At 38.4% G+C, this 23426-nt stretch overlaps 1 protein-coding gene across 17 annotated transcripts in view; it reads left to right on the top strand.

Moving 5' to 3' along the window:
• RhoGAPp190 (Rho GTPase-activating protein 190) overlaps positions 1-23426 on the top strand; it is a 744591-nt gene that overhangs the window by 614066 nt on the left and 107099 nt on the right. For all 17 annotated transcript variants that reach the window (XM_090374412.1, XM_090374407.1, XM_090374402.1 and 14 more), the window contains one exon: positions 12690-12791. In XM_090374412.1, coding sequence (XP_090230538.1) covers positions 12690-12791 — 102 coding nt within the window. The remainder of the gene's footprint in view (positions 1-12689; positions 12792-23426) is intronic.

Below are 23426 nucleotides of genomic sequence, written 5' to 3'. Positions count from 1 at the left end.
CCATATCTAAACCTTGGTTTTCCAGTTAATGTGCTAAGGCTGTTCAAGAGAAGAATGTTCCATATCATAATTGGCTTGTTTCCAAATCTTCAGTTTCATTTTCTGTCCCCAACAAAGCTTGCAACAATTGTAAAGCAGTTATTAATCAGTCCAATCTAAATTTCAAACAGGCTAAGAGCAAAAATTTGCTTCTTGTCCAAATGGTAGCCGAGCATTCTGGTTTTTTTGCCAAAGCTATTGGCCCCAACTTTTGCCCATCTCAATTCCCGTCTCTGTCAAAACCTGATAGTTCTAAAGACACTTCAGCCAAAGATAAAGCTGACCTGTTAGCATCATATTTTTCTTCTAACTCGTGTTTTAATGATCTTGGTAAACCACCTCCCACCATTTTCAGTATACTCCATTCATTGCCTCCTGTGGTCTGCCGTCAAAAGATATCAGAAGAATTTTAACGAATCTTGATGCTACGAAAGCTACTGGTCCTGATTCTATTTCTCCACTTGTTCTCAAACCTGTGCTCCTGAACTTACTCCTGTTCTGTGTTGCCTTTTTTCACTTTCCTATTCCGAAGGTGTTTTTCCTTCTGCTTGTAAATTTGCTGATATCCAGCCAGTTCCTAAAAAGGGTGAAAAATCCCTCACATCCTATTATCGTCCCATTGCCATTAGTAGAGGCATATGATGCAAAAAAGCAAACTTATACAGCATCAACCAAAAAAAAAAACCCGACCCATTTCACTCACCCATTCACTCCAAATGTTTGTCTAGTTCTGCCTTGAATTTATTCAGGCTGTCAGCTTCCACAACTACAGATGGAAGTTTCAGCAATCAACGACCTGCTGCCTAAAGGCAAATTTCTGTACGTCTATTCTGCTATCTTTCATCAATTTGAAATTATATCACCTCAGGTGATTAATCTGGCCAAGAGGAAGAATTCCATCATCATTGCACTTGCTCAACCCATTGAGGTATATAAGGCCTTGGCCTTATATACCTCAATGGGTTGAGGTATATAAGGAATGCAGTATACTGAAAATGGTGGGAGGTGGTTTACCAAGATTTAAGTGACGTATATAAGGCCTTGGCCTTATATACCTCACTTTTCATTGGTAGCAGTATCGCAAAGGCGTTACTGCTACCAATATATGCCAATGTTAAACTTCAGTTGCCACCTCTCAGCCTATATGCCCAACTTTTCTACATCCTTGCAGTACATACTGTCATTAACAACCCTGCCAACCATCATATCATATGTAAACTTGGAAGTTAAGCCTGATATATTTTCATCAATATCATTAATAAATGCAGAAAACAACAATAGGCCCAACACCGAACCCTGGGGGACTCCACTAATAACATTAGTCCACGAAGAGAAGGGTCCATTGATTACCACTCTCTGTCTTGTCCCACTCAACCATTCCTTTATCCATAGCAACAATTTTCCCTTAATGACATACTACTCCAATTTGTACAATAGGCTTCCATGTGCAACAGTATCAAAATCCTAAAATTCAAGTACAATCTGTCCTCGTATAACATGTGTTTACACTATACAAATTCGATCATACACTATTTATAAATAGGGGAACGATATCGTGTATTATACGAAGCGAATTCACTTATGCATGATTCGCCTGTGTTTACAAGAAATGGCAGTCAAACACGGAATCACCCCAACTGAGCCCAACACGATAGGAACGAAGAGAAGATTCTGAAAATGTATTTATGTTTTTTATATCAGTGAAGGGAAAACATATTTCACCATAATAACGTAAAAACCCACACAATTCCGGCTTTCGGTATTATCACAAATGCAATTAGATCGAGTTTTACTACCCGTTTGTGACAGATTCCACTAGCAGGAACACAACTGGAAATTGTTTTTTTTTTTTTTTTTTTTGTTTTATGGTAGTAATCCCCAGAAATGTGCTTTAGTAAAATGTGAACTAGTGAAGTGTTAATAGTGTGTCTCTGCCTTTACGGTGTTGTTTATTCAGTTGCTACACGTGCGCAGCTTTCTTTATGTATCAAGTGTGCCTCCTCATTTTGTAATTGTGCTTTATTCCCTAAAACTGAGTAAAATACTTAAAAGGTGTGAAAAGGAAGCATCCTGGTGAAGACACTACAGGTTCAGAGAGAAAAAGGAAAGCAGTATCGATAGACAGCAGTGGACTGGGTCAAAAATTCTTACCTGGGAAAATTTGTAGCGGCCTCATACTAACATTTATAGCCAAAATCACACTGGCCTAACATTTATAGCCAAAATCACACTAGTTCCACTGGGTTTCCCTAGTAAGGCTTATAGCCAGTCCGCCTCTGTCGATAGAGAAAAAAGTATGAAATTCTGAAACACTTTGAGCGAAATTAAAAACCATGTGATATTGCACGGGCTACAGGCCTAAATGAAGCAACGCCAAGAATTTGAAAGAATGCAGAAAAAAGAAAAACAACTTTCATAGGAGGAACAACTCAAAGTGTAATAAAATCCATTAGATCAAGACACAAAGAATTGGAAGAGATGGAACAGCTGTCATCTGTTTGGATAGAAAATCAAACAAAGAACTAGTTTGCTTACAATAGAAGCAAAAGCATTATCAATATTTTATTACAATTATTTATTGTGTTTGGTAATGTTTTGGTTACAAATCTGTGTTCATTCTTCGGTGGTTGGCACCTAACCCTATTTTTCCCCATAGGGACTGTTGTTTATATTGCACGATTTTGCATTGCACGAGGGTTTCTAGGAACACATCTATCGTGCTATACGACGACTGACAGTATATGATATCAAAATTATTTTTTACATCCAGTTCCTTCGTGACCACAACATAGTATCCAATCAAATTGGTCAGACAAGACTTCCCCTTAACAAACTCATGCTGAGTCGGAACTATAAGTGCTTTTTTAACCAGTGCCTCCATTAATTTCCCTGGGATAGAAATTGAATTAACGAGACTGTAATTACTCGTATCACCCTTTGATCCCACCTTGTGAATTGGGTGACGTGTTTGCACATCTCCAATCCATGGCAACTCCCCTGAGTCCAAGTTGCTCTCATTATGGCTAAGGGGTTGCTTACTTCCTTTGCTGCCTCCTTTAATAAATCTGGATAGATTCTATACACCCCAGTGCCTTTCTTATGTTTAACTTCGACAATTTCTCCTCCACTTTGCTCTCAGTTATTGCAAAATCATTTAGCTCCCTGCCAGAGTTGAATAAACTTCTGGAATTCTCCTCCCTGAATAACTCCTCATGTGTGAATGTAGATGCAATATACTCATTCATTTCAGCTACCTCAGCAAGATCATCAACAGTCAAACCATCATTCCTTTGCAACCTCTGCCAAAGGTTTCTCATAATCTGCTTTTCTGTAATATTTCATTTAGGTCTCCTCAAAGGTGCCTAGTTTCCAGCTGCCACAGTTTTACTCAGCTGAACCTTTTGTAATAAGAGTATCTATCCTCTTGTGCCCTGACTGATCATGTTGTTCTATTCTGCAGCCATTCTAACAAATTTACATCGAACATCTTACCTAAAATGAGGTTTCCAGAGCAGCATGCAATACTCAAGCTGCCACCTAACCATTGCCTTACGTAATGAGATAATCACCTCTTTGTCCTTGTTGTTAAAATTCCCATATAGCAATGATAAAGTGCTATGAGCTGTCCTACTGGCTCATCTGTACTAAACAGACAAATATATGTACTCTGACTGGTCAGACTACATACATTCCAAACCTTCCATTTTTTGGCATTGAAACTGAACTCTAGGTGATTTTACTAATAGTAACAGTCCAAGAAGAGCAGAGGGACACTATAGCCAGTGTAGCTTATGCACCATTAAACACACACACACACACACACGCGTGCGGCGGCGCCTCCGTAGCCAGGGAGCAGCAGTGCTTAGCACACGCTTCTTGATTAGACCAGGGTTCGAGCCCATCACCACCAAATACGGAGGATGTGGAAAGGTCCGGGAATGACCACCACATATCCCGGAGCAATATGGCCTTAGTTGCTAATGCTCCTAAAAACCAAATAACAAACAAACATAATCTGCTTTTGCCTGCTTAACCTCCTTTGTGATTTGATACAGACCAGCTTATATCTACCATAGGCTTCTGTATCACCTGATAATTTATATGCATCCCCTCCATTTTGCTTCTCTGCTACAAGTCTCAATAGTTCATCTGACATCCATTTAATCCCCCAAAACTTGAACAATATTTCTTAGTTGGTATGAAAAGCTGAGTAGTTCCAAGATTAATTCTTTCAGTGCTTCCTATTTAGAATTTGATGTCGATAACAACATCAATTGGTCCTACCGTATAGAATTTAAAAACTGTCTCAGACAACTGTAGTCGCCTTTATGAAAGCAAAAACCCTTTCCTTTACCCTTGATGGTAGTTACATCTTTGAGTAAATCCCAAGTCAGTACACTGTGATCACTGCCACTTAGTGGTTCCTTTATCTGCAGGTTCTTATTTTTAATTTTTTTTTTTTTTTATGAAAACCTCAAACACAAACTGTATTAGAACCGTACTAAGTACCATGCTTGGGTTGGAGGTTGAGAAGATGAAAGAAGATATTTGTTGACATTAGACTTGAACTTCTGTAGACTCTAATTTTCTGGAAATACGTATGAAGGAAGGTTGTTCCAGAAAATGGCAGTTGAATGAATAAAAAAGGAAGATCAAAAGTTGGTTATGTGAGTTTGAAGTTGGACAGTAAATGGATGTCGGCTGGTAGGGTCGGACTGTTTTGAAAGAGTGAGTGGGAATTATAGAAGCCAATTCAGAAAAATAGTGCCCATGGAAGTATCTGTAGAAAAGGCATGCAGCAGAAACAGTACGTCTATGAGACAGTGAGTGGAGAGACTCTGTTAGTGAAGAATCATTAATTAACCTAACTGACCTCTTCTGAATGGAATCTAGAAGCCTGAGAGAGGTTTCGGGGGCACCGCCCCAGATGTGGGAACAATATTCCATGATAGGGCAAATTTGCAATTTGTACAGAGTGAACAGCTGTTTGGAAGAAAACTAACGCCGAGAGCGAAGGAGAAAACCAAGTTTTTTAGATTCTGAGGCAACAGTATTTGTAATGTGCTTGTGCCAAGAGAGATCAATAGTCAGAGTAATCCCCAAAAGAGATATATCATTTTGCCTAGCAATCGGAGTGTCACTAAAGATAAGCATAGAAGCAGAGGAATCCTTTTATGCGAGATATAAGACAAGACTGGGTTTTATAAGCATTAAGATCTGGTATGTTGTCTTTGCTCCACTGGAGATCGACATTTAAGGAATTGGTAGCGGATATTCGAGATGTTGAAGCCGATTGAGCAGGGCAAGATTTCTCAAAATGGAAATTGGAATGCAATGTGCTATCATCAGCAAAACTATGGATCGGATTTCCAGTCAATGGAAGAAAGTCATTAATATACAAGAGGAAAAGAGTGGAGGAAAGAACTGAACCTTGGGGGACACCGGTATTAGTGGAGAAGTAAGAAGACAGAGAGCCATTTACCATCACCCTCGGCCGACTGGGCTAGCCGAGTGGGTAAAGTACCTGCCCAGCAACCCAAAGGTCGCGGGTTCGATTCCCGCCTCGGGCTTGGATCAAAGTACTGCAAAAAACCTTGGGAGGTGCAATATGGCCACAGAAGCCGATGCGCCAACAACTACCAAAATCAAATCAACCATCACCCTCAGTGAGCGATCAGAGAGAGAAAACTGGATAACAAATTACAAAAAACAGTTGCCAAACCATAAGATGGAAGCTTGTTTAGAAGACCTTTATGCCAAACATGATCGAAAGCCTTTGAGATATCAAGAGCAATTGCTTGTGTTTCACCGAACTTTTCCATTGAATTTCTCCATAAATGGGTAATACAAGCAAGAATATCACCAGTGGATCAACACTGATGGAATCCATACTGGTGATCGTTGATCAGACGGAAGGTTTTTACTAGGTAGCTTAAAGTTGGCGGTTAATTGATTTCTCCATTACTTTAGAAAGAGTAGAAGCATTTGCAATGGAATGCAAATTTCCAAGCAGAAGGAAAAACACCTTTGGAATAAGAAAGTGAAAAAAGACAGCAAAGAATAGGAGTAAGTCGAGCACAGGTTTTGAGAACAAGTGGAGAACCATCGGGACCTGGAGCTTTCTTAGCATCAAGATTCGTCAAAATCCTTCTGACGGAAGACCACAGGAGGCATTAAATGGAGCGTGTTGGGAATGGTGGGAGGTGTTTTACCAAGATCATTAATATATGAGTTGGAAGAAAAATGGGATGCCAGCAGGTCAGCTTTATCCTTGGCTGAAGTGACAACAGAACCATATGGTTTGGACAGAGGTGGGAGCAGAGATGGGCAAAAGCTTTGGCAAGGGACCAGAATTCTCGGCTACCATTAGGGCAAGAAGCAAGTTTTCTACTCTTTGCCTGTTCAAACTCTAGTTTGGACTGATTAATAACTGCTTTACAATTGTTGCGAGGTTTGGTGTAGGCAGAAAATGAAACTGAAGAATTAGAAACAAGCCAATTATGATATGCAACATTCTTCTCTTGAATAGCTTTAGCACATTTATTGGAAAACCAAAGTTTAGATAAAGGACGAGATTTTAAAGTGGAGTGTGGGATAAAGGATTCCATTCCTGCAAGAATAATTTCACTGACACGATCTGAGCAAACGTTGACATCAGAAGTTTTGAAACAGTAATCTGACCAAGGAAAAGAAGAAAAGAAATCTCATGGGTCATCCCATTTTGCATTCTTGTAATGCCAAACAATACGAGGTTGGGGATAGCTATGAGATAAAGGCTCAATTGGAGAAGAGATAATCGCCAAGTTGTGATCTGAGGTGTCTACAAAAACAACTGCTGTTCACTTTTGTAAAAAGCGACAACTTCATCCAGATCCTGAGCTAACATTAGGAGCTCAACCAATACCACTTTGCAACAATATCCGGTTCTTGGGTTTAGTACTGGACACTAAACTTACCTTTCAGGCACATATAATGCAAATGAGAACTCAGTGCATGAGAAAGATGAATATTCTCAAAGTTATCTCCTCTATGATATGGGGAGCTGATCACTTCACACTCTTACACTTATATCGTACTTTAATAAGATCTCGTCTAGATTATGGAGCCCAAATTTATGACTCTGCACGTAAGACAGTACAAGCCCGGCTCAATCCAGTCCAGCATAGTGCTCTCAGGATTGCTTTAGGAGCCTTTAAGACATCCCCGGTGCAAAGTTTGTATATAGATGCCAATGAACCTCCACTACATCTTAGGAGAAAAGTATTGCTGATTAACTATGCAGCCAAATTACATAGCCTCCCTTTTCACCCCATCTGGACATTCTCTTTGAACCTCAGTGGGAAAATTTGTATAAAAATAAACCCAATGAAAACAAACCTGCTGGTATCCAACTACAAGAGCTAACCAAACATTGGAACATCTCTCTGGGAAACATCTCTCAAGCTGCAGATGTAGTACAAGCACCATTGGCAATGTATATACCTCTTTGCGATAACTATTTTCTACAGTGGGAAAAATACTCTCTATCAAACCACAATCTTAGACAGTTACATGCGGATCATGCATTGACCAATGCTCACAGTCTTCAGATATACACAGACGGATCCAAAACTGATATATCCGTGGGAGCTGCAGTAATCAGTCCTACATCCACTGTTTCTGTACAATTTCCATGTGAATGCAGTGTATTTACTTTTACTGCCGAATTTTATGCAATCAAAATGGCTCTAAATCTCCTTAATGATCTTCTAAATACCCAGGTCATAATATACACAGACTCTTTAAGTGCAATGAATGGCCTACAGGAAAAACCACAAAATTCACACCCACTTCTCACACAAATCATATCACAGTTATGTCACCTCAATAAAAATAAGCTGACTGTCATGTTCTGCTGGATACCCAGTCACATAGGAATTCCAGGAAACAAGTGTGCAGATGAAGCAGCAAAACAACCTGCTTGCTTCGATCCCATCCAAGTTCCTTTTTCTGATTACAAGCCAATCATACGGAGGATATGTACAGAGGTGTGGTCTGAAAAGTGGCATAATCAGATATCAAACAAACTTCTTGAAATAAAAAAAAACTCACAGCTATGGAGATCTAGTTCCCGATTAACCAGGCACGAAGAGGTCGTGCTTGCAAAAGTACGAATTGGCCATACGCACCTAATGCATCTTTTTTTACGTCTAGGGAAAAAGCCTCCTCTCTGCTCACATTGCAGTTCCCTTCTTACAGTGAAACATATTATTATTGAATGTGCACACTATGATTCAGCTAGAATTAAATGTTTCAGATCTTTAATCAACTCACAAAAACCCTTGCAACTAGCTTATATACTTGGAGATGATGCCAATTTATCAGAGCTGTTTAAATATCTAAAAATGATAAACGTATACAGTCACTTCTAGAACAATTCCTTTCATATATTGACCGACAATCTTAAGTTATAGGCGCATTTTGGCCATAGCAGCCCTTGCGCCAATAAATTCTACTTCAACAACAACAACAACAGGACCACTCACTTCAACCGTGTGCTTAGGAGGGTTGTTTGTGAGAAAAAAAAAAAAAAGATCAAGCATGTTGGCTGTATAGTTACGATTGTCCAGTATTCTTGTATGTAAATGAACAATCTGTGCAAGATCATTAGTAATTGCAAAAGCCTTAGCGTCTCGACCAGCTGGAGTTGTAAACATTAAAATCACCAAGGAAAATTCTCACTGTTAGGAAAGTTGGAATGGAGAGAGTCAAGTTCAAAGAGAGGAAGTCAAAGAGCTCCAAGTGATTAGTGGAGCTGGGCAGAACAACAGATGAATTTGACACAATGAGGTAGAGATATTTTAAGCCAGAGAAGATTGAAAAGAGGAGATTCCAAATTACCAACTCTCTGACAGGGAATGTCGCAATGGACATTTGCACAAGTACTACCTTTGAGGTGAAAGGAATCGTACAGCAAATAATTTGGGCAACTGACATGAGCAGTAGTTGAGTCAACCGATAACTGGGATTCTGTCAGAAAAAGTACATGGGGTTTGGCAGACTGCAAGTTGAAATGGACATCGTTGAGATTAGACTTGAGACCAGGTATATTTGTTAAATGAACTAGGAAGTGTTTGGGAGGTTTAGATCTTTTTGCAGATCAGTTTACTCTGTTAGCTTGACAATTCATGGTGTATTCAATGCCTGAAGGATCACTGCTGATAATCATATCAAGAGTATAACTCCTGGTTGCCTCGAACATGCTATTGTAGAAAACAGTCATATAATAAATCCACAAAAATCTTGCTAATGTGTGAGTGACCAATCCCTAAGTTCCATTCAGTATCTTGGAAGTTAAAATTCCCTATTATAGTACAATCTAATTTATTGGCCCACTCTATTTCTCTGCACAGTTGTTCATTGTACTCATCAGAGTCATTAAGCCCATAACACAGTCCTACTCTCAATTTTGCTTTCCCAGTGCTTATTTCACTGGGAAAGCAAAATTGACTCAACACTGCACTGTCCACTCATGTCAAACACATAAAATCAATTAGATTTTATGTTTCTTAACTAACAGCATAACCACTCCTCCCTTTCTATCCTCTCTGTACACATTGTATTCCCAAAATTCCAATTTGCATTCCTTATATCTGAGCGACACCACGTCTCTAATATGCCAACAACATCTGCCTTTGATATTTTGACCAGCATCTCAAATTCATTTAGTAAACTACTAGCATTAGTGTACAGCAAGTATACTTGCACCTGTTCTTTTTCTTGGTTTAGCTAACACAGCTCGTGTATTCACTTGTTCCACGATGACTCCCAGCAGTCCTTGAAACCCCTAAACATCACTTTCACCTCTGCCAGTGGCTACTGTTAATCAATTAGTCTCTGTATTCTCCCCACCAAGCTAACAGATTTCTTACCCACCTTACACTGCATTCGATAGATTAGCAAATATTCTTACACCTTTTCTATTTAAGTGTAACCCATCCCTGTGGAAGCAGTCTCTCCAGACAATGCTGACAAAAATTCCCCACGAGCCTTGCACAATCTCTCCAGGGCCGAATTGATTGACAAGGCTCTCATCATCCCTCCTATCATGTCTGGGCAGAATTTGAGACTCTTTCAAATTCAACCCTAACTCACTACATTTTTTTCAACATTGACCTGTACAGTCAGTCCTCGTATAGCACGATAGTTGTGTTCCTAGAAACCTTCGTGCAATGCAAAATCGTGCAATATAAACAACAGGCCCTATGGGGAAAAATAGGGTTAGGTGCCGACCACCCCAGATTGAACATACATTTGTAACCAATACATTACCAAACACAATAAATAATCGGAATAAAATACGTATTTTATTATGACTATTACGTAATAAAATATTGCTAATGCTTTTGCTTCTATCGTAAGCAAACTTGTTTTTTGTTTGATTTTCTATCCAAACAGATGACAGCCGTTCCATCTCTTCCGGTTCTTTGTGTCACAATCTAATGGATTTTAATTACACTTTGAGTGTTCCTGCTATGAAAGTTGTTTTTATTTTCTCTGCATTCTTTGTAATTCTCGGCGTTGCTTCATTTAGGTCTGTAGCACGTGCAATATCACATGGTCTTTCATTTCGCTCAAAGCATTTTCCAATTTCATATTTTTTCTCTATCGACAGAGGTGGACTGGCCATAAGCCTTACCGGGGAAACCTCGGTGGGCCGGAGGCCGGTGTGATTTTGGCCATAAACCATAGTGTGAGGCCACTATAAATTTTCCCAGGTAAGAATTTTTGACTCAGTCCGCCTCTGTTTATCGATATTGCTTTTCTTTTTCTCTCTGAATCTGCAATGTCTTCACCAGATGCTTCCTTTTCACACCTTTTAAGTATTTTACTCAATTTTAGGGAATAAAGCACAATTACAAAACGAGGAGGCACCCTTGATACACATAAACAAAGTTTCTAAACATACACATGAAATTCAGTTGCTACAATACTGTAAAGGCAGAGATACACTATTAACACCTCACATTTTACTAAAGCACATTTCTAGTGGTTACTACCATAAAACAATTTCCAGTTGCGTTTCTGCTAGTGGAATCTGTAATAAACTGGTCGTAAACTCCATCTAATTGCATTTGCGATAATACCGATAGCTGGAATTTTACGTTATTATGGTGAAATGTGTTTCCCCTTCACTGATATAAAAAACATAAATACATTTTCAGAATCTTCTCTTCATTCCTATCGTGTTGCGTTCAGTTGGGGTGATTCCGCGTTCGACTACCATTTCTTGTAAACACAAAGGCGAATCGTGCATAAGCGAATTCGGTTCGTGTTAAAAAAGATATTGTTCCCCTATTTATAAATATCGTGCATGATCGAATTCGTGTAGTGTAAACACGTTATACGAGGACTGACTGTACTTGTTAAGTAATTCTGCAGAATTACTTGTACTGTTTTAACTCTTAAAACTATCTAGAAACCTTCTCCTAATCAACGATCACCAGTAATGGATTCTCTGTGTTGATCCACTGGTGATATTCCGGCTTATATTACCCATCTATGGACAAATTCAGTGGAAAAGTTTAGTGAAACTCAAGCAATTGCTCTTGACATTTCGAAGGCTTTTGATCATGTTTGGCATAAATTTCTTCTAAGTAAGCTTCCACCTTACGGTTTGCCAACTGTTTTTTGTAATTGAGTATCCAGTTTTCTCTCTGACCACTCACTGTGTATGATGGTTGATCACTCTCTGGCTTCTAACTTCTCCACTAATGCTGGTGTTCTCCAAGGTTCACTTCTTTCTCGCACTCTTTTCCTGTTGTATTTTAATGACCTTCTTCCATTGACTGAAAATCCTATCCATAGTTTTGCTGGTGATAGCAGATTGCATTCCACCTCCCAGTTTGAGAAACCTTGCCCTGTTAAAACAGCATCAACTTCTTGACTATCCACTACCAATTCCTTAAATGTTGATCACCAGGTAATTCTCCAGTGGAGAAAAGATAACTTAGTAGATTTCAATCCTTCTAAAACTTAGTCGTCTTATATCTCACAAAAAGAATTTTTCTGCTCCTATGCTTTTTTTTGATGACACTCTGATTTCTAGACAAGATCACATATCTGTATTGGGGATTACCTTTAGTCAAAGGCTAAAGATGGCAAAATACCACATTTTAAAGTCTGGAAATAATAAAATATTATAGTTTATCTTTAATTTTAAGAATGGTTATTTTGTGCCATTTTCTTTGTTTCATCAAATTTTGTTAAAAAATCAAATTCAGTTCATTTACATTAACAGGCTCAGCCCAGAGTAATGCAATTCACACAACTTCGAATGCCAGTTATTGTATATTTCTACAAGTAGTGTTGTTTTAAATTTTTTATAATGCTCCCACATTTGCTTTCATTAAAAGTGTAAATTTTTGCAGAATTTCTGTTAGCTTATCAGTAAAAATTCTTCATTCCAGTCATTTTAAGTTTTGATATCAATCGTAAATCTGTTGACTGATTGGATATCTTTGTAATTTTTTTTTATTATTATTAGTATTATTATTACAAATAAAACCAACCTTCTTTCTCATAAATACTACATTTAAGTGAATTTAGTTCTTGTTAAATTATATAGGTTTCTTTTTTGTGTGTGTGTGTGTGTGTGTGTGTTTAAATAGCTTAAAACTAGGAATGAATCAGAAAAAACATCAAGAAAGAAAGAAGAGAAAAAGAAAACTAGAGAAGACGAAAAAATGGAGAAAAGAAGATTAAAAGAAGAGGTAATTATATATGGGAGCTTTTATTTATTGTACAAATAGAACTATCTATGTAATTTCTGAGCAGCATGTGTTTCAAATTTTGGATCTTGAATATTTTTAAACCTTGTCTGGAAGTATCACACATTTTACTTCACCATGAAACAATAACTAAATGTGAAGCTTCATCAACCGAACAGCAGACCTCCAGAGCCTAACAGGTTCCTCTCAAAAATACAATTTTATAATAACTGTTAATTATTGATTAAAAATTTAAATTTTTTTCTGTCTTCTTAAATATAGTCAAACTTTTATTTTAGATGTTTTAGAATGAAAGATTGTTTGCTTGAAATTATACATGTAAAGAACCAGTCAGATCCCATGCTACTATTTACTATTTTTCCCTTTTGCTTCACTTTGCTAGTTTCTCTTTCATAAGCAATAATTATTCACATGCATTGTTTGAAATTGGCACATATTGACTGATGTATTTGCTATATAAATTAGTCCCTCTTTGTTCTACAGAATGTTTTGTCTCAATTATTAATTATTGATTATTATTGATTTATTAATGATATTGATGGAGATATATCAGGCTTAATGTCTAAATTTGCAGGTGATACAAAAGTTGACAGGGTAGTTATTGACAGTAATGATAGTATGCTACTGCAACAAGGTGTAAAAATATTAGGCAGATGGATTGAGAAATGGCAATTGAAGTTTAACATTGACAAATGCAAAGTGCAGCTTATGGGTAGCAGTAATCCCAGAATAATGTAAAACTTGTCTAAATTCGAATCTTAACGATGTCCATTTCCACTTGCAGTCTGCCAAACCCCATGTACTTTTTCTGACAGAATCTTAGTTATCGGTTGATTCAACTACTGCTCATCTCAGATGCCCAAATTATTCACTGTATGATTTCTTTCGCCTCAAAGGTGGTACTTGTGTATATGTCCGTTCTGATATTCCCTGTCAGAGACTTGGCAATTTGGAATCTACTCTCTTTGATCTTCTCTGGCTTAAAATCTCTCTACCTCATTGTGTCAAATTCATCTGCTGTCTCTACCATTCTCCCAACTCCACTAATCACTTGGAGCTTTTTGACTTTCTCCAGTCCAACTTTCCTAACAGTGAGGTAATTTTTCTTGGTGATTTTAATGTTCACAACTCCAGCTGGCTTCCGTTTTCTAGTCACACCGACCCAGCTGGTCGAGATGCTGAGGCTTTTGCAATTACTAATGACCTTGCACAGATTGTTCATTTACCTACAAGAATACCGGACAATCCTAATCATACAACCAACACGCTTGATATTTTCCGCACAACAACAACCCTTCTAAGTACATGGTCGAAGTGAGAGGTCCTTTAGGCACTTCAGATCACAACTTGGTGATTCTCTTCATCTCATGGCTATTTCCAACCTCGTGTTGTTTCGCATAACAAGAATGCAAAATAGGATGACCTTTGAGATTTCTTTTCTTCTTTTCCTTGGTCAGATTACTGTTTCAAAACTTCTGATGTCAACGTTTGCTCAGATCATGTCAGTGAAATTATTCTTGCAGGAATGGAATCCTTTATCCCACACTCCACTTTAAAATCTCGTCCTTTATCTAAACCTTGGTTTTCCAATAAACGTGCTAAGACTATTCATGTCGTAATTGGCTTGTTTCTAATTCTTCAGTTTCATTTTCTGCCTACACCAAACCTCGCAACAATTGTAAAGCAGTTATTAATCAGTCCAAACTAGAGTTTGAACAGGCTAAGAGTAGAGAACTTGCTTCTTGTCCTAATGGTAGCCGAGATTTCTGGTCCCTTGCCAAAGCTATTGGCCGCAGCTTTTGCCCATCTCTGCTCCCACCTGTGTCTAAACCATATGGTTCTGTTGTCACTTCAGCCAAGGATAAAGCTGACCTGCTGGCATCCCATTTTTCTTCCAACTCGTATATTAATGATCTTGGTAAAACACCTCCCACTATTCCCAACACGCTCCATTCAATGCCTCCTGTGGTCTTCCGTCAGAAGGATTTTGACGAATCTTGATGCTAAGAAAGCTCCAGGTCCCGATGGTTCTCCACTTGTTCTCAAAACCTGTGCTCGACTTACTCCTATTCTTTGCCGCCTTTTTTTCACTTTCTTATTCCAAAGGTGTTTTTCCTTCTGCTTGGAAATTTGCTCATATCCAGCCAGTTCCTAAAAAGGGTGCCAAATCTCTCCCATCTAATTATCATTCCATAGCAAATACTTCTACTCTTTCTAAAGTAATGGAGAAATCAATTAACCGCCAACTTTAAGCTACCTAGTAAAAACCTTCCGTCTGATCAACGATCACCAGTATGGATTCCATCAGTGTTGATCCACTGGTGATATTCTTGCTTGTATTACCCATTTATGGACTAATTCAATGGAAAGGTTCGGTGAAACACAAGTAGTTGCTCTTGACATCTCAAAGGCTTTTGGTCGTGTTTGGCATAAAGGTCTTCTAAACAGGCTTCCATTTTATGGTTTGGCAACTGTTTTAATAATTGGTTATCCAGTTTTCTCTCTGATCGCTCACTGAGGGTGATGATAGATGGCTCTCTGCTAACTTCTCCACTAATGCCGGTGTTCCCCAAGGTTCAGTTCTTTCCCCCACTCTTTTCCTCTTGTATATTAATGACTTTTGTTCCATTGACTGGAAATCCTATCCATAGTTTTGCCGATGATAGCACATTGCATTCAACTTTCCATTTTGAGAAACCTTGCCCCGTTCAATCAGCTTCAACTTCTCGAAAATTTGCTTCCAATTTTTTAAATGACGATCTTCAGGTAATTTTCAGGTAATTCAAAGACAACTTAGTTGATTTCATCCCTTCTAAAACTCAGTCTTGTCTTATATCTTGCAAAAAGGATTCTTCTGCTCCTGTGCTTTTCTTTAGTGACACTCCGATTGCTAGGCAAAATGATATATCTCTTTTGGGGATTACTCTGACTACTGATCTCTCTTGGCACAAGCACATTACAAATACTGTTGCCTCAGAATCTAAAAAACTTGGTTTTCTCCTTCGCTCTCGGTGTTAGTTTTCTTCCAAACAGCTGTTCACTCTGTACAAATCGCAAATCCACCCTGCCTTGGAATATTGTTCCCACATCTCTGGTGGTGCCCCCAAAATCTCTCTCAGGCTTCTTGATTCCATTCAGAAGAGGGCAGTTAGGTTAATTAATTAATGATTCATCTCTAACAGAGTCTCTCCACTTGCTGTCTCATAGATGTACTGTTTCTGCTGCATGCCCCTTCTACAGATACTTCCATGGGCACTGTTCTTCTGAATTGGCTTCTAATCTTCCTCGTTTATTCATTCAACTGCTGTTTCCTGGAACAACCTTTCTTCATACGTATTTCCTTAAAATTACAGTCTACAGAAGTTCAAGTCCAGTGTCAACAAATATCTTCTTTCTTCTTCTCAACCTGCAACCCAAGCACGGTACTAAGTACTTATAGGTTCAAATACCTCTCGTGTTTGGGGTTTACATAAAAAAAAAAAAAAAAAAAAAAACAGGCACCAGGATAGCTCATGGAATTTTTTTCAATGATATACAGGAATTTTGCTAGCAAGGATAAGGGGGTAATTATCCTGTTGTATATGGCAATGGTAAGGCCACATTCTGAGTCCTGCATACAGGTCCGAAAGCCTCATTGTATGGAAGAGTGTAGAACTACTGAAACGGGTACCAAGTAGGGCAATGAGATTAGTGAGGGGAACAAAGGGATTTCTCTTATCAAAGAAAGGCTTCATTTCTGCAGATTGCATTGTCTAGAGACTAGGCACCTGTGAGGTGATCTGATTGAGATGTTTAAGGCTTTGAATGGATTGAACAAGCTCAGTGCTGATTGGATTTTTCATCTTGCTCAAATTATGCACATGGATGGCATAAATTTAAATTGAGGAGGAATGATTGCAGAAACTGTCATCTGTTGTTGTGAAGTGGATAGTTTAAATAAATTCAAGGAAGAACTGACAAACTATTTGAGAGAAGATGAAATAAGAAGGTAGTTTTTTTTTTTTTTTTTTTTTTCCCCTAATGCTGTATAAGCTTGCTTTCTTGCAACACTAGCTAATACTAATATTATATGCAAAGATGGAAGAAGAACTGTTTTTGGTTCAATCAGTGGATCATATTTTATTTTACTTCTCCATGGCAAAAATGCTTCCTTCTTTTCCCACTACTGCACAATATAATATTTGTCTGTTCCACAATATAATATTTGTCTGTCCCACCAAAATAGAAAACAACAGAATTTTGTGAAGCCTCCGTGCAGATCAGTGTATAATCCAATAACCTTAAATTCACCCCAGACGTACTAAGCGAAGTTATGGATGGTACTTTATTGGATTTAGGATCTTGGACGTACTTTCATAAGTATCTTTCAAAGCAAAGCATGAAGTACAGGAACTCAAGAAATGCATTTCCAATCTGCTTTTAAACGTAATTTTGAGGCATTCAATAAATACATTAGCATTATTAGAGGCATATGATGCAAGAAAGCAAGCTTATACAACATCAGCCAAAAAAAAAAAAAAAAAAAAAACTCTTCCCATTTCACTCATCCATTTGCTCAAAACGTTTGTCCAGTTCTTCCTTGAATTTATTTAAGCTATCAACTTCCACAACAGATCGAAATTTGTTACAGCAATGAACTCTCTTCTGGCTAAAGGCAAATTTCCGCACATCTATTTTACTACTGTCTATCCTCAATTTAAGCTCCCCCCCCCCGGTTCATAATCTGAGCAAGAGGAAGAATCCCATCAGCATTGAGCCTGCTCAAACCATTCAAGGCCTTATACACCCCAATCAGGTAATCTCAGACACTGCAATTTACAGAATTTATGCTTTCTTGTTGAGCACCCTTTTGTTCCACTCACCAATCTTGTTGCCCTTCGCTGTACTCGTTCTACCAACTCTACAAACTTCCTAAAGTATTCTACTACTGTAGAGCTCCTTAGCATTGTACATTTCTCAGTGATATCATGATTCTGTTAAGAGTGCCCTAACACTCCAACATAGAATGCATGTTTCTTTCCTCAATTTAAGCTTATGCCCCATCAGTTCATAATCTGAGCAAGAGGAAGAATCCCATCAGCATTGAGTCTGCTCAAACCATTCAAGGCCTTATACACCCCAATCAGGTCATCTCGCAGGTAGTCTCCAGATGCTACAATTTTCAGAATTTACACTTTCTTGGTAAGAGCACCCCTCTGTTCCACTCATCAATCTCTTTCTCTGTACTCGTTCTGCCAACTTTACAAACTTCCTAAAATCTGGCCTCATCATGGCCTTGTACAAAGGAACCATCATCTCCTTATCTCTACTAGCACGGTTTCTGTATATCATTGACATGCTCTGGCAGCCTGTCTGCATTGCTCAGAAAACTTCATATCTGACGGCATAATTACTCCCAAGTCTTTTTCATTTTTTACCACCCTGAGTGTAGTACCACACAGTTGGTACATTTCTCTGGAGTTACTGCTACCCATACGCAGTACTTTACATTTGTCAATGTTAAACTTCTCAGCCCATCTGCCCAACTTTTCTAAATCCTATTGCAGTAGCACACTGCCATTACTGTCATTAACAACTCTGCCAACCTTTGTATCATCTGCAAACTTCAGCATTAAGCTTGATATACCTTCGTCAATATCATTGATAAATATACAAAACAACAATGGGCCCAACACCGAAACCTGGGAGTCTTCACTAATAACATTAGTCCACAAAGAGCAGTGTCCATTGATTACCACTCTCTGTCTTCTCCCACTCAACCAAGCTTTTATCCATTGTAGCAACTTGCCCTTAATGGCACACAGTTAGTACTGCTCCAATTTAAATTTATACAGTTGTCTTCCATGTGCAACAGTATCAAAAGCTTTTCTGAAATCCAAGTATATGATATTAAAATTATTTTTTGCATCCTATTCCTCTGTGACCACATCATAGTATCCAGTCATATTGGTCAGACAAGACTTCCCCTTAACAAACCCATGCTGTCTGAATTATTACTGCATCTTGCCTAGATGATCCTGCAATGCTTCTTTAACCAGTGACTCCATTGTCTGCCCGAGAACAGAAATTAAACTAACAGGTCTCTAATTACTCTTTTCATTATTCAATCCCACTTTGTGAATTGGAAATACATTTGCACATCTTTCAGTCTGTGGGGACCTTCCCTGCATCTAGGGAAGCTCTCATCTTACTTGCTTTGCCACTGCCTTTAATATAACTGGATAGATCCCATCCACCCCACGTGCCTTTCTTATGTTTAACTTCAACAATTTCTCCTCCACTTTGCTCTCAGTTATTACAAGTTTCTGTCTTCCACCTCCCTACAGAATTCCTTATGTGAATGTAGATGTAAAATACTCATTCAGTTTGTCAGCTATCAGAGCAGGATGATCAACAGTCAAGCCATTGATATCAAGTGAACGTCTCTTTCTCCCCCTTCCTTTTAAAGTATATATAAGTAAAGAAGTCTTTGCTTTGCATTCTTTGCCAAAGATTTCTCGTAATCTGCCTCCTTTGTGACTTGATTAAAGACCAGCTTATATCTACCATAGGCTTCTTTGTCACCTGATAATTTATGTATACATTTCTTCTCTGGCGTGAGTCATTAGTTCAGCTGACATCCATTTGGGCCTAAACCTTAAACAGTATTTCTTAGTTGTTATGACAAGCCTAGTAGCTTCCAAGATTAACTCCTTGAGTGCTTACCATTTATAATTTGCTGTTGGTAACATCATCAGTTGAAACCACTGTATCCATCTTTACAAATGAAAAACCCTTCCCTTTACCCCTGATGGTAGTTACATTTTTCAGTAAATCCCAAATCAGCACACTGGGATCACTGTCAAATGGTGATTCCTTTATCTGCAAATTCTTAATGCATGAATAATCACTGCTGGTAATCAGATCAAGAGTGTTACTCCCTCTGGTTGCCTCTCGAACATGCTGCTGTAGAAAACAGTCGTCCACAAAAGTCTTGCTAGTGAATGACCAACCCACAAGTTCCAGTCAATATCTGGAAAAGCTAAAATCCCCCATCGTCAGACATTCTGATTTACTGCCCACTCTATTTCCCTATATTCATTGTACTAATCAGAGTCATTAGGCCTATAACACACTCCTACTCTCATTTTTCCTTTCCCAGTGCTGATTTCACACCAAACTAACTCACCATTGCACTGTCCACCCAAGTCAACTGGATTCACTTCCTTAGATTTTGTGTTTCTTAACTAACAGCATAACCCCACCCCTCCTCCCTTCCTATCCTTTCTGAACACATTGTACTCCCCAATTTCCAATTCTGCATTGTTTATATCTGTGTGACACCACGTCTCTGATATCCCAACAATATGTGCCTTTTATCTCTTTACCACCACTTCAAATTTATCACATTTATTAATTATACTCCTAGCATTGGTGTAGTGCAAGTATACATGCACCTGTCTTTACACTTAGTTACCCTAACACAGCCCATGTATTTACTTGTTTCATGATGACTCCAAGGAGTTCTTGAGATCCCCAGCAACTTGCTTTCCAGGCTGCTGCTCATTCCGATAGAAGCAGTGCAAGAATCACCCCAAGCGAGCTAGCAGTTTTCCAACCTGCTTAACATTTCCTCGATAGCATTAGCAAATATTCTTGAGCCCTTTTTATTTATGTGTATCCCATCCCGTTCCTTTTTAGAAGCAATCTCTCTTTTAAAAAACACATACCATGGTGAGAAATATTCCACCACATGAGCCTTGTACAATCTCTCCAGGGCCGAATTGATTGACAAGACTTTCATCATATACTCCTTTCTATCGTGTCTGGACAGAATTGCAGACACTTTAATATTTAACCTTAACTCACGACTTTTTTTCTACATTGACTTGTACTTGTTAAGTAAGTCTGCAGATCTCCTACACTTAATGTCATTAGTGCACTGCCGTTCATTAGGATTATGTTCAATGCTCACTTTGTTTAGAAGTCCACTAATATCTTTATAAAAACACGTGCCAAATTCCATAATGAAATATTTTGAAAACACTTTATGACATTTTCATTATACTGTAATTTTAGTTGCTACTTCATATAACTTCTTTCATTTACCTTAAGTAACTTCAGTTCTATTGTAATCTAGAACCAGGGAGTTCTGCTTGCTGTTGAGGTAAGCTTAAATCACAAACCAAGTCATTCAACACTTCTTGCTTAATTAAGTGTATTATGTAGGGTTCTGATTTGTAGGCCAAATCTATTGAGGTGAATCTGATGAAATCTCGCCAGCAAATTCTGTAACATAACACAGGAATTCTCAACATATCCATTACTGCTTCCTTTATCCCACTATTTTAGGGTATCTGCTATTGACAGGTCATTATTCGGAATAGGCCTTATTGCAGATGATTTGTTAGGTTCATGGTGTGGTTTCTTTTTTGAACATTATTCTTTTTTTTTTTTTTTTTTTTTTTTTTTTTTGTGCAGAAAGCAATTATCAATGTACTCATGCAGCTCTCGTTACACCTTAGGAACATGAAAAGACATACTTTTCATTTCTTTTTTTATCCACATCCTCATATTTGTGGTGCAGACAATATAGCAAATCTGAGTTTTTGTTGTAACTCATCCACATGCACAGCAGAAATTGATTCAAACACTTCCTTTGTTAAACATTTCCTTTAAACATTTAAACAGTACAATAGTAAACAAATCATAGAAAAAACAATGTGCGGTACATAGCAGATTAACTGAACATATTCACATTGCACCTTACTTTCCTTATCTGTAAAAGAGAAATATGGCAGACAGACAAACAGGGTTGAACGTTGGCATTAACATTAGTAGAGGCATACAATGCAAGAAAGCAAGCTTATGCAGCATTAGCCAAAAACAACCCCTCCCATTTGTTCCAAATGCCTGTCCAGCTCAGTTTTAAATTTATTTAGGCTATCAACTTCCACAACAAAAGTGGAAGTTTGTTTCACCAATAAGCCACCCACTGGATAAAGGTAAATTTCCACACATCTATTCTACAACTGTCTTTCCTCAATTTGAATCTATGCCCCCTCAGATTCTTAAGTTGAGCAAGAGGAAGAATCCCATCAGCATTCAGCTTGCTCAACCCATTCAAGGCTGTATGAGATCATCTGAAAATTGCACTGCCTACTCTCCAGGCACTGCAATTTGCAGAACTTAAGCCTTTCTTGGTAAGAGCACCCCTTTGTTCCCCTCACCAGTCTTGTTGCCCTTCTTTGTACTCATTCTAGAAACTCTACATACTTCCTAAAATGTGGCCTAGCCATTGCCTTGTACAACGGGATAATCACCTCCCTGTCCCTGATAGCAAAATTCCTATATATCATTAACAAGACTTCATGACCTCCCCTGGCAGCCTGTCTGCACTGCTCAGTGAACTTCATATTTGACTGCACAATTACCACCATGTCTTTTTCACTTTCCACTTCCCTGAGCGTTGTACCACATAGTTGGTACGTTTCTCTTCGGTTATTGCCACCCATATGCAGTACTTTGCATTTGTCAATGTTGAACTTCAGTTGCCACTTTTCAGCCCATTTGCCCAACTTATCTAGATCCAGTTGAAGTAGCATACTGTCTTTACTGTCGTTAACAACCCTGCGAACCTTTGTATCATCTGCAGACTTGGACATTATTCCTGATATACCTTCAATATCATTGATAAATACACAAAACAACAATGGGCCGAACACCGAACCGTGGGGAACTCCACTAATAACATTTGTCCACAAAGAGCAGTGTTCCTTGATTAACACTCTCTGTCGTTTACCACTCAACCATCCCTTTATCCATTGTAGCAACTTACCCTTAATGCTATACCCCTCCAATTTGTACAACAGTCTTCCATGTGCAACAGTATCAAAAGCATTCCTGAAATCCAAGTATATGATATCAAAATTATTTTTGACATTCAGTTCCTTTGTGACCACATCATAGTGGTCACAAAGGAACTGAATCAAATTGGTCAGACAATACCTCCCTTTAACAAACCCATGCTGTGTCTTAACTATTACTGCAGTCTTGTCTAGATGATCCTGCAATGCTTCTTTAACCAGTGACTCCATTATTTTCCCTGGAACACGAGTTAAACTAACAGGTCTATAGTTAATTCTGTTACCTTTTGAACCCCCCTTCCCTTTGTGAATTGGTGATACATTTGCACACCTCCAGTCCATGGGGACCTCCCCTGAGTCCAAGGAAGCTCTCATAATTATGGCTAAGGGTTTACTTACTTCCTTTGTTGCTGGATAGATCCCATCCACCCCCAGGTGGCTTCCTTATGTTTAACTTCAACAATTTCTCCTCCACTTTGCTCTCAGTTATTACAAAATCACTTAGCTCCCTGTTAGAATTTGATAAACCTCTGGCCTTCCCCTCATTGAATAACTCCTCATGTGTGAATGTAGATGCAAAATACTCATTCCGTTTATCAGTTACCTGATCATGATCATCAATAGTCAACCCATCTATGTTAAATGGTCCAATCTGATTCATCCCTTTCCATCTACCGTTTAAATAAGTAAAGAACTCTTTGCTGTTTTTCTTTGCATCCTTTGCCAAATATTTCTCGTAATTTGCCTTCGCCTGCCTAACCTCCTTTGTGAC

This window comes from Mastigoproctus giganteus, chromosome 5 (genome assembly GCF_048544385.1).
Source record: "Mastigoproctus giganteus isolate SK-2022 chromosome 5, ASM4854438v1, whole genome shotgun sequence".
Lineage (NCBI taxonomy): Eukaryota > Metazoa > Arthropoda > Arachnida > Uropygi > Thelyphonidae > Mastigoproctus > Mastigoproctus giganteus.
Note: the sequence above shows the minus strand (reverse complement) of the source record. Positions and strands in the feature narration are given on the sequence as shown.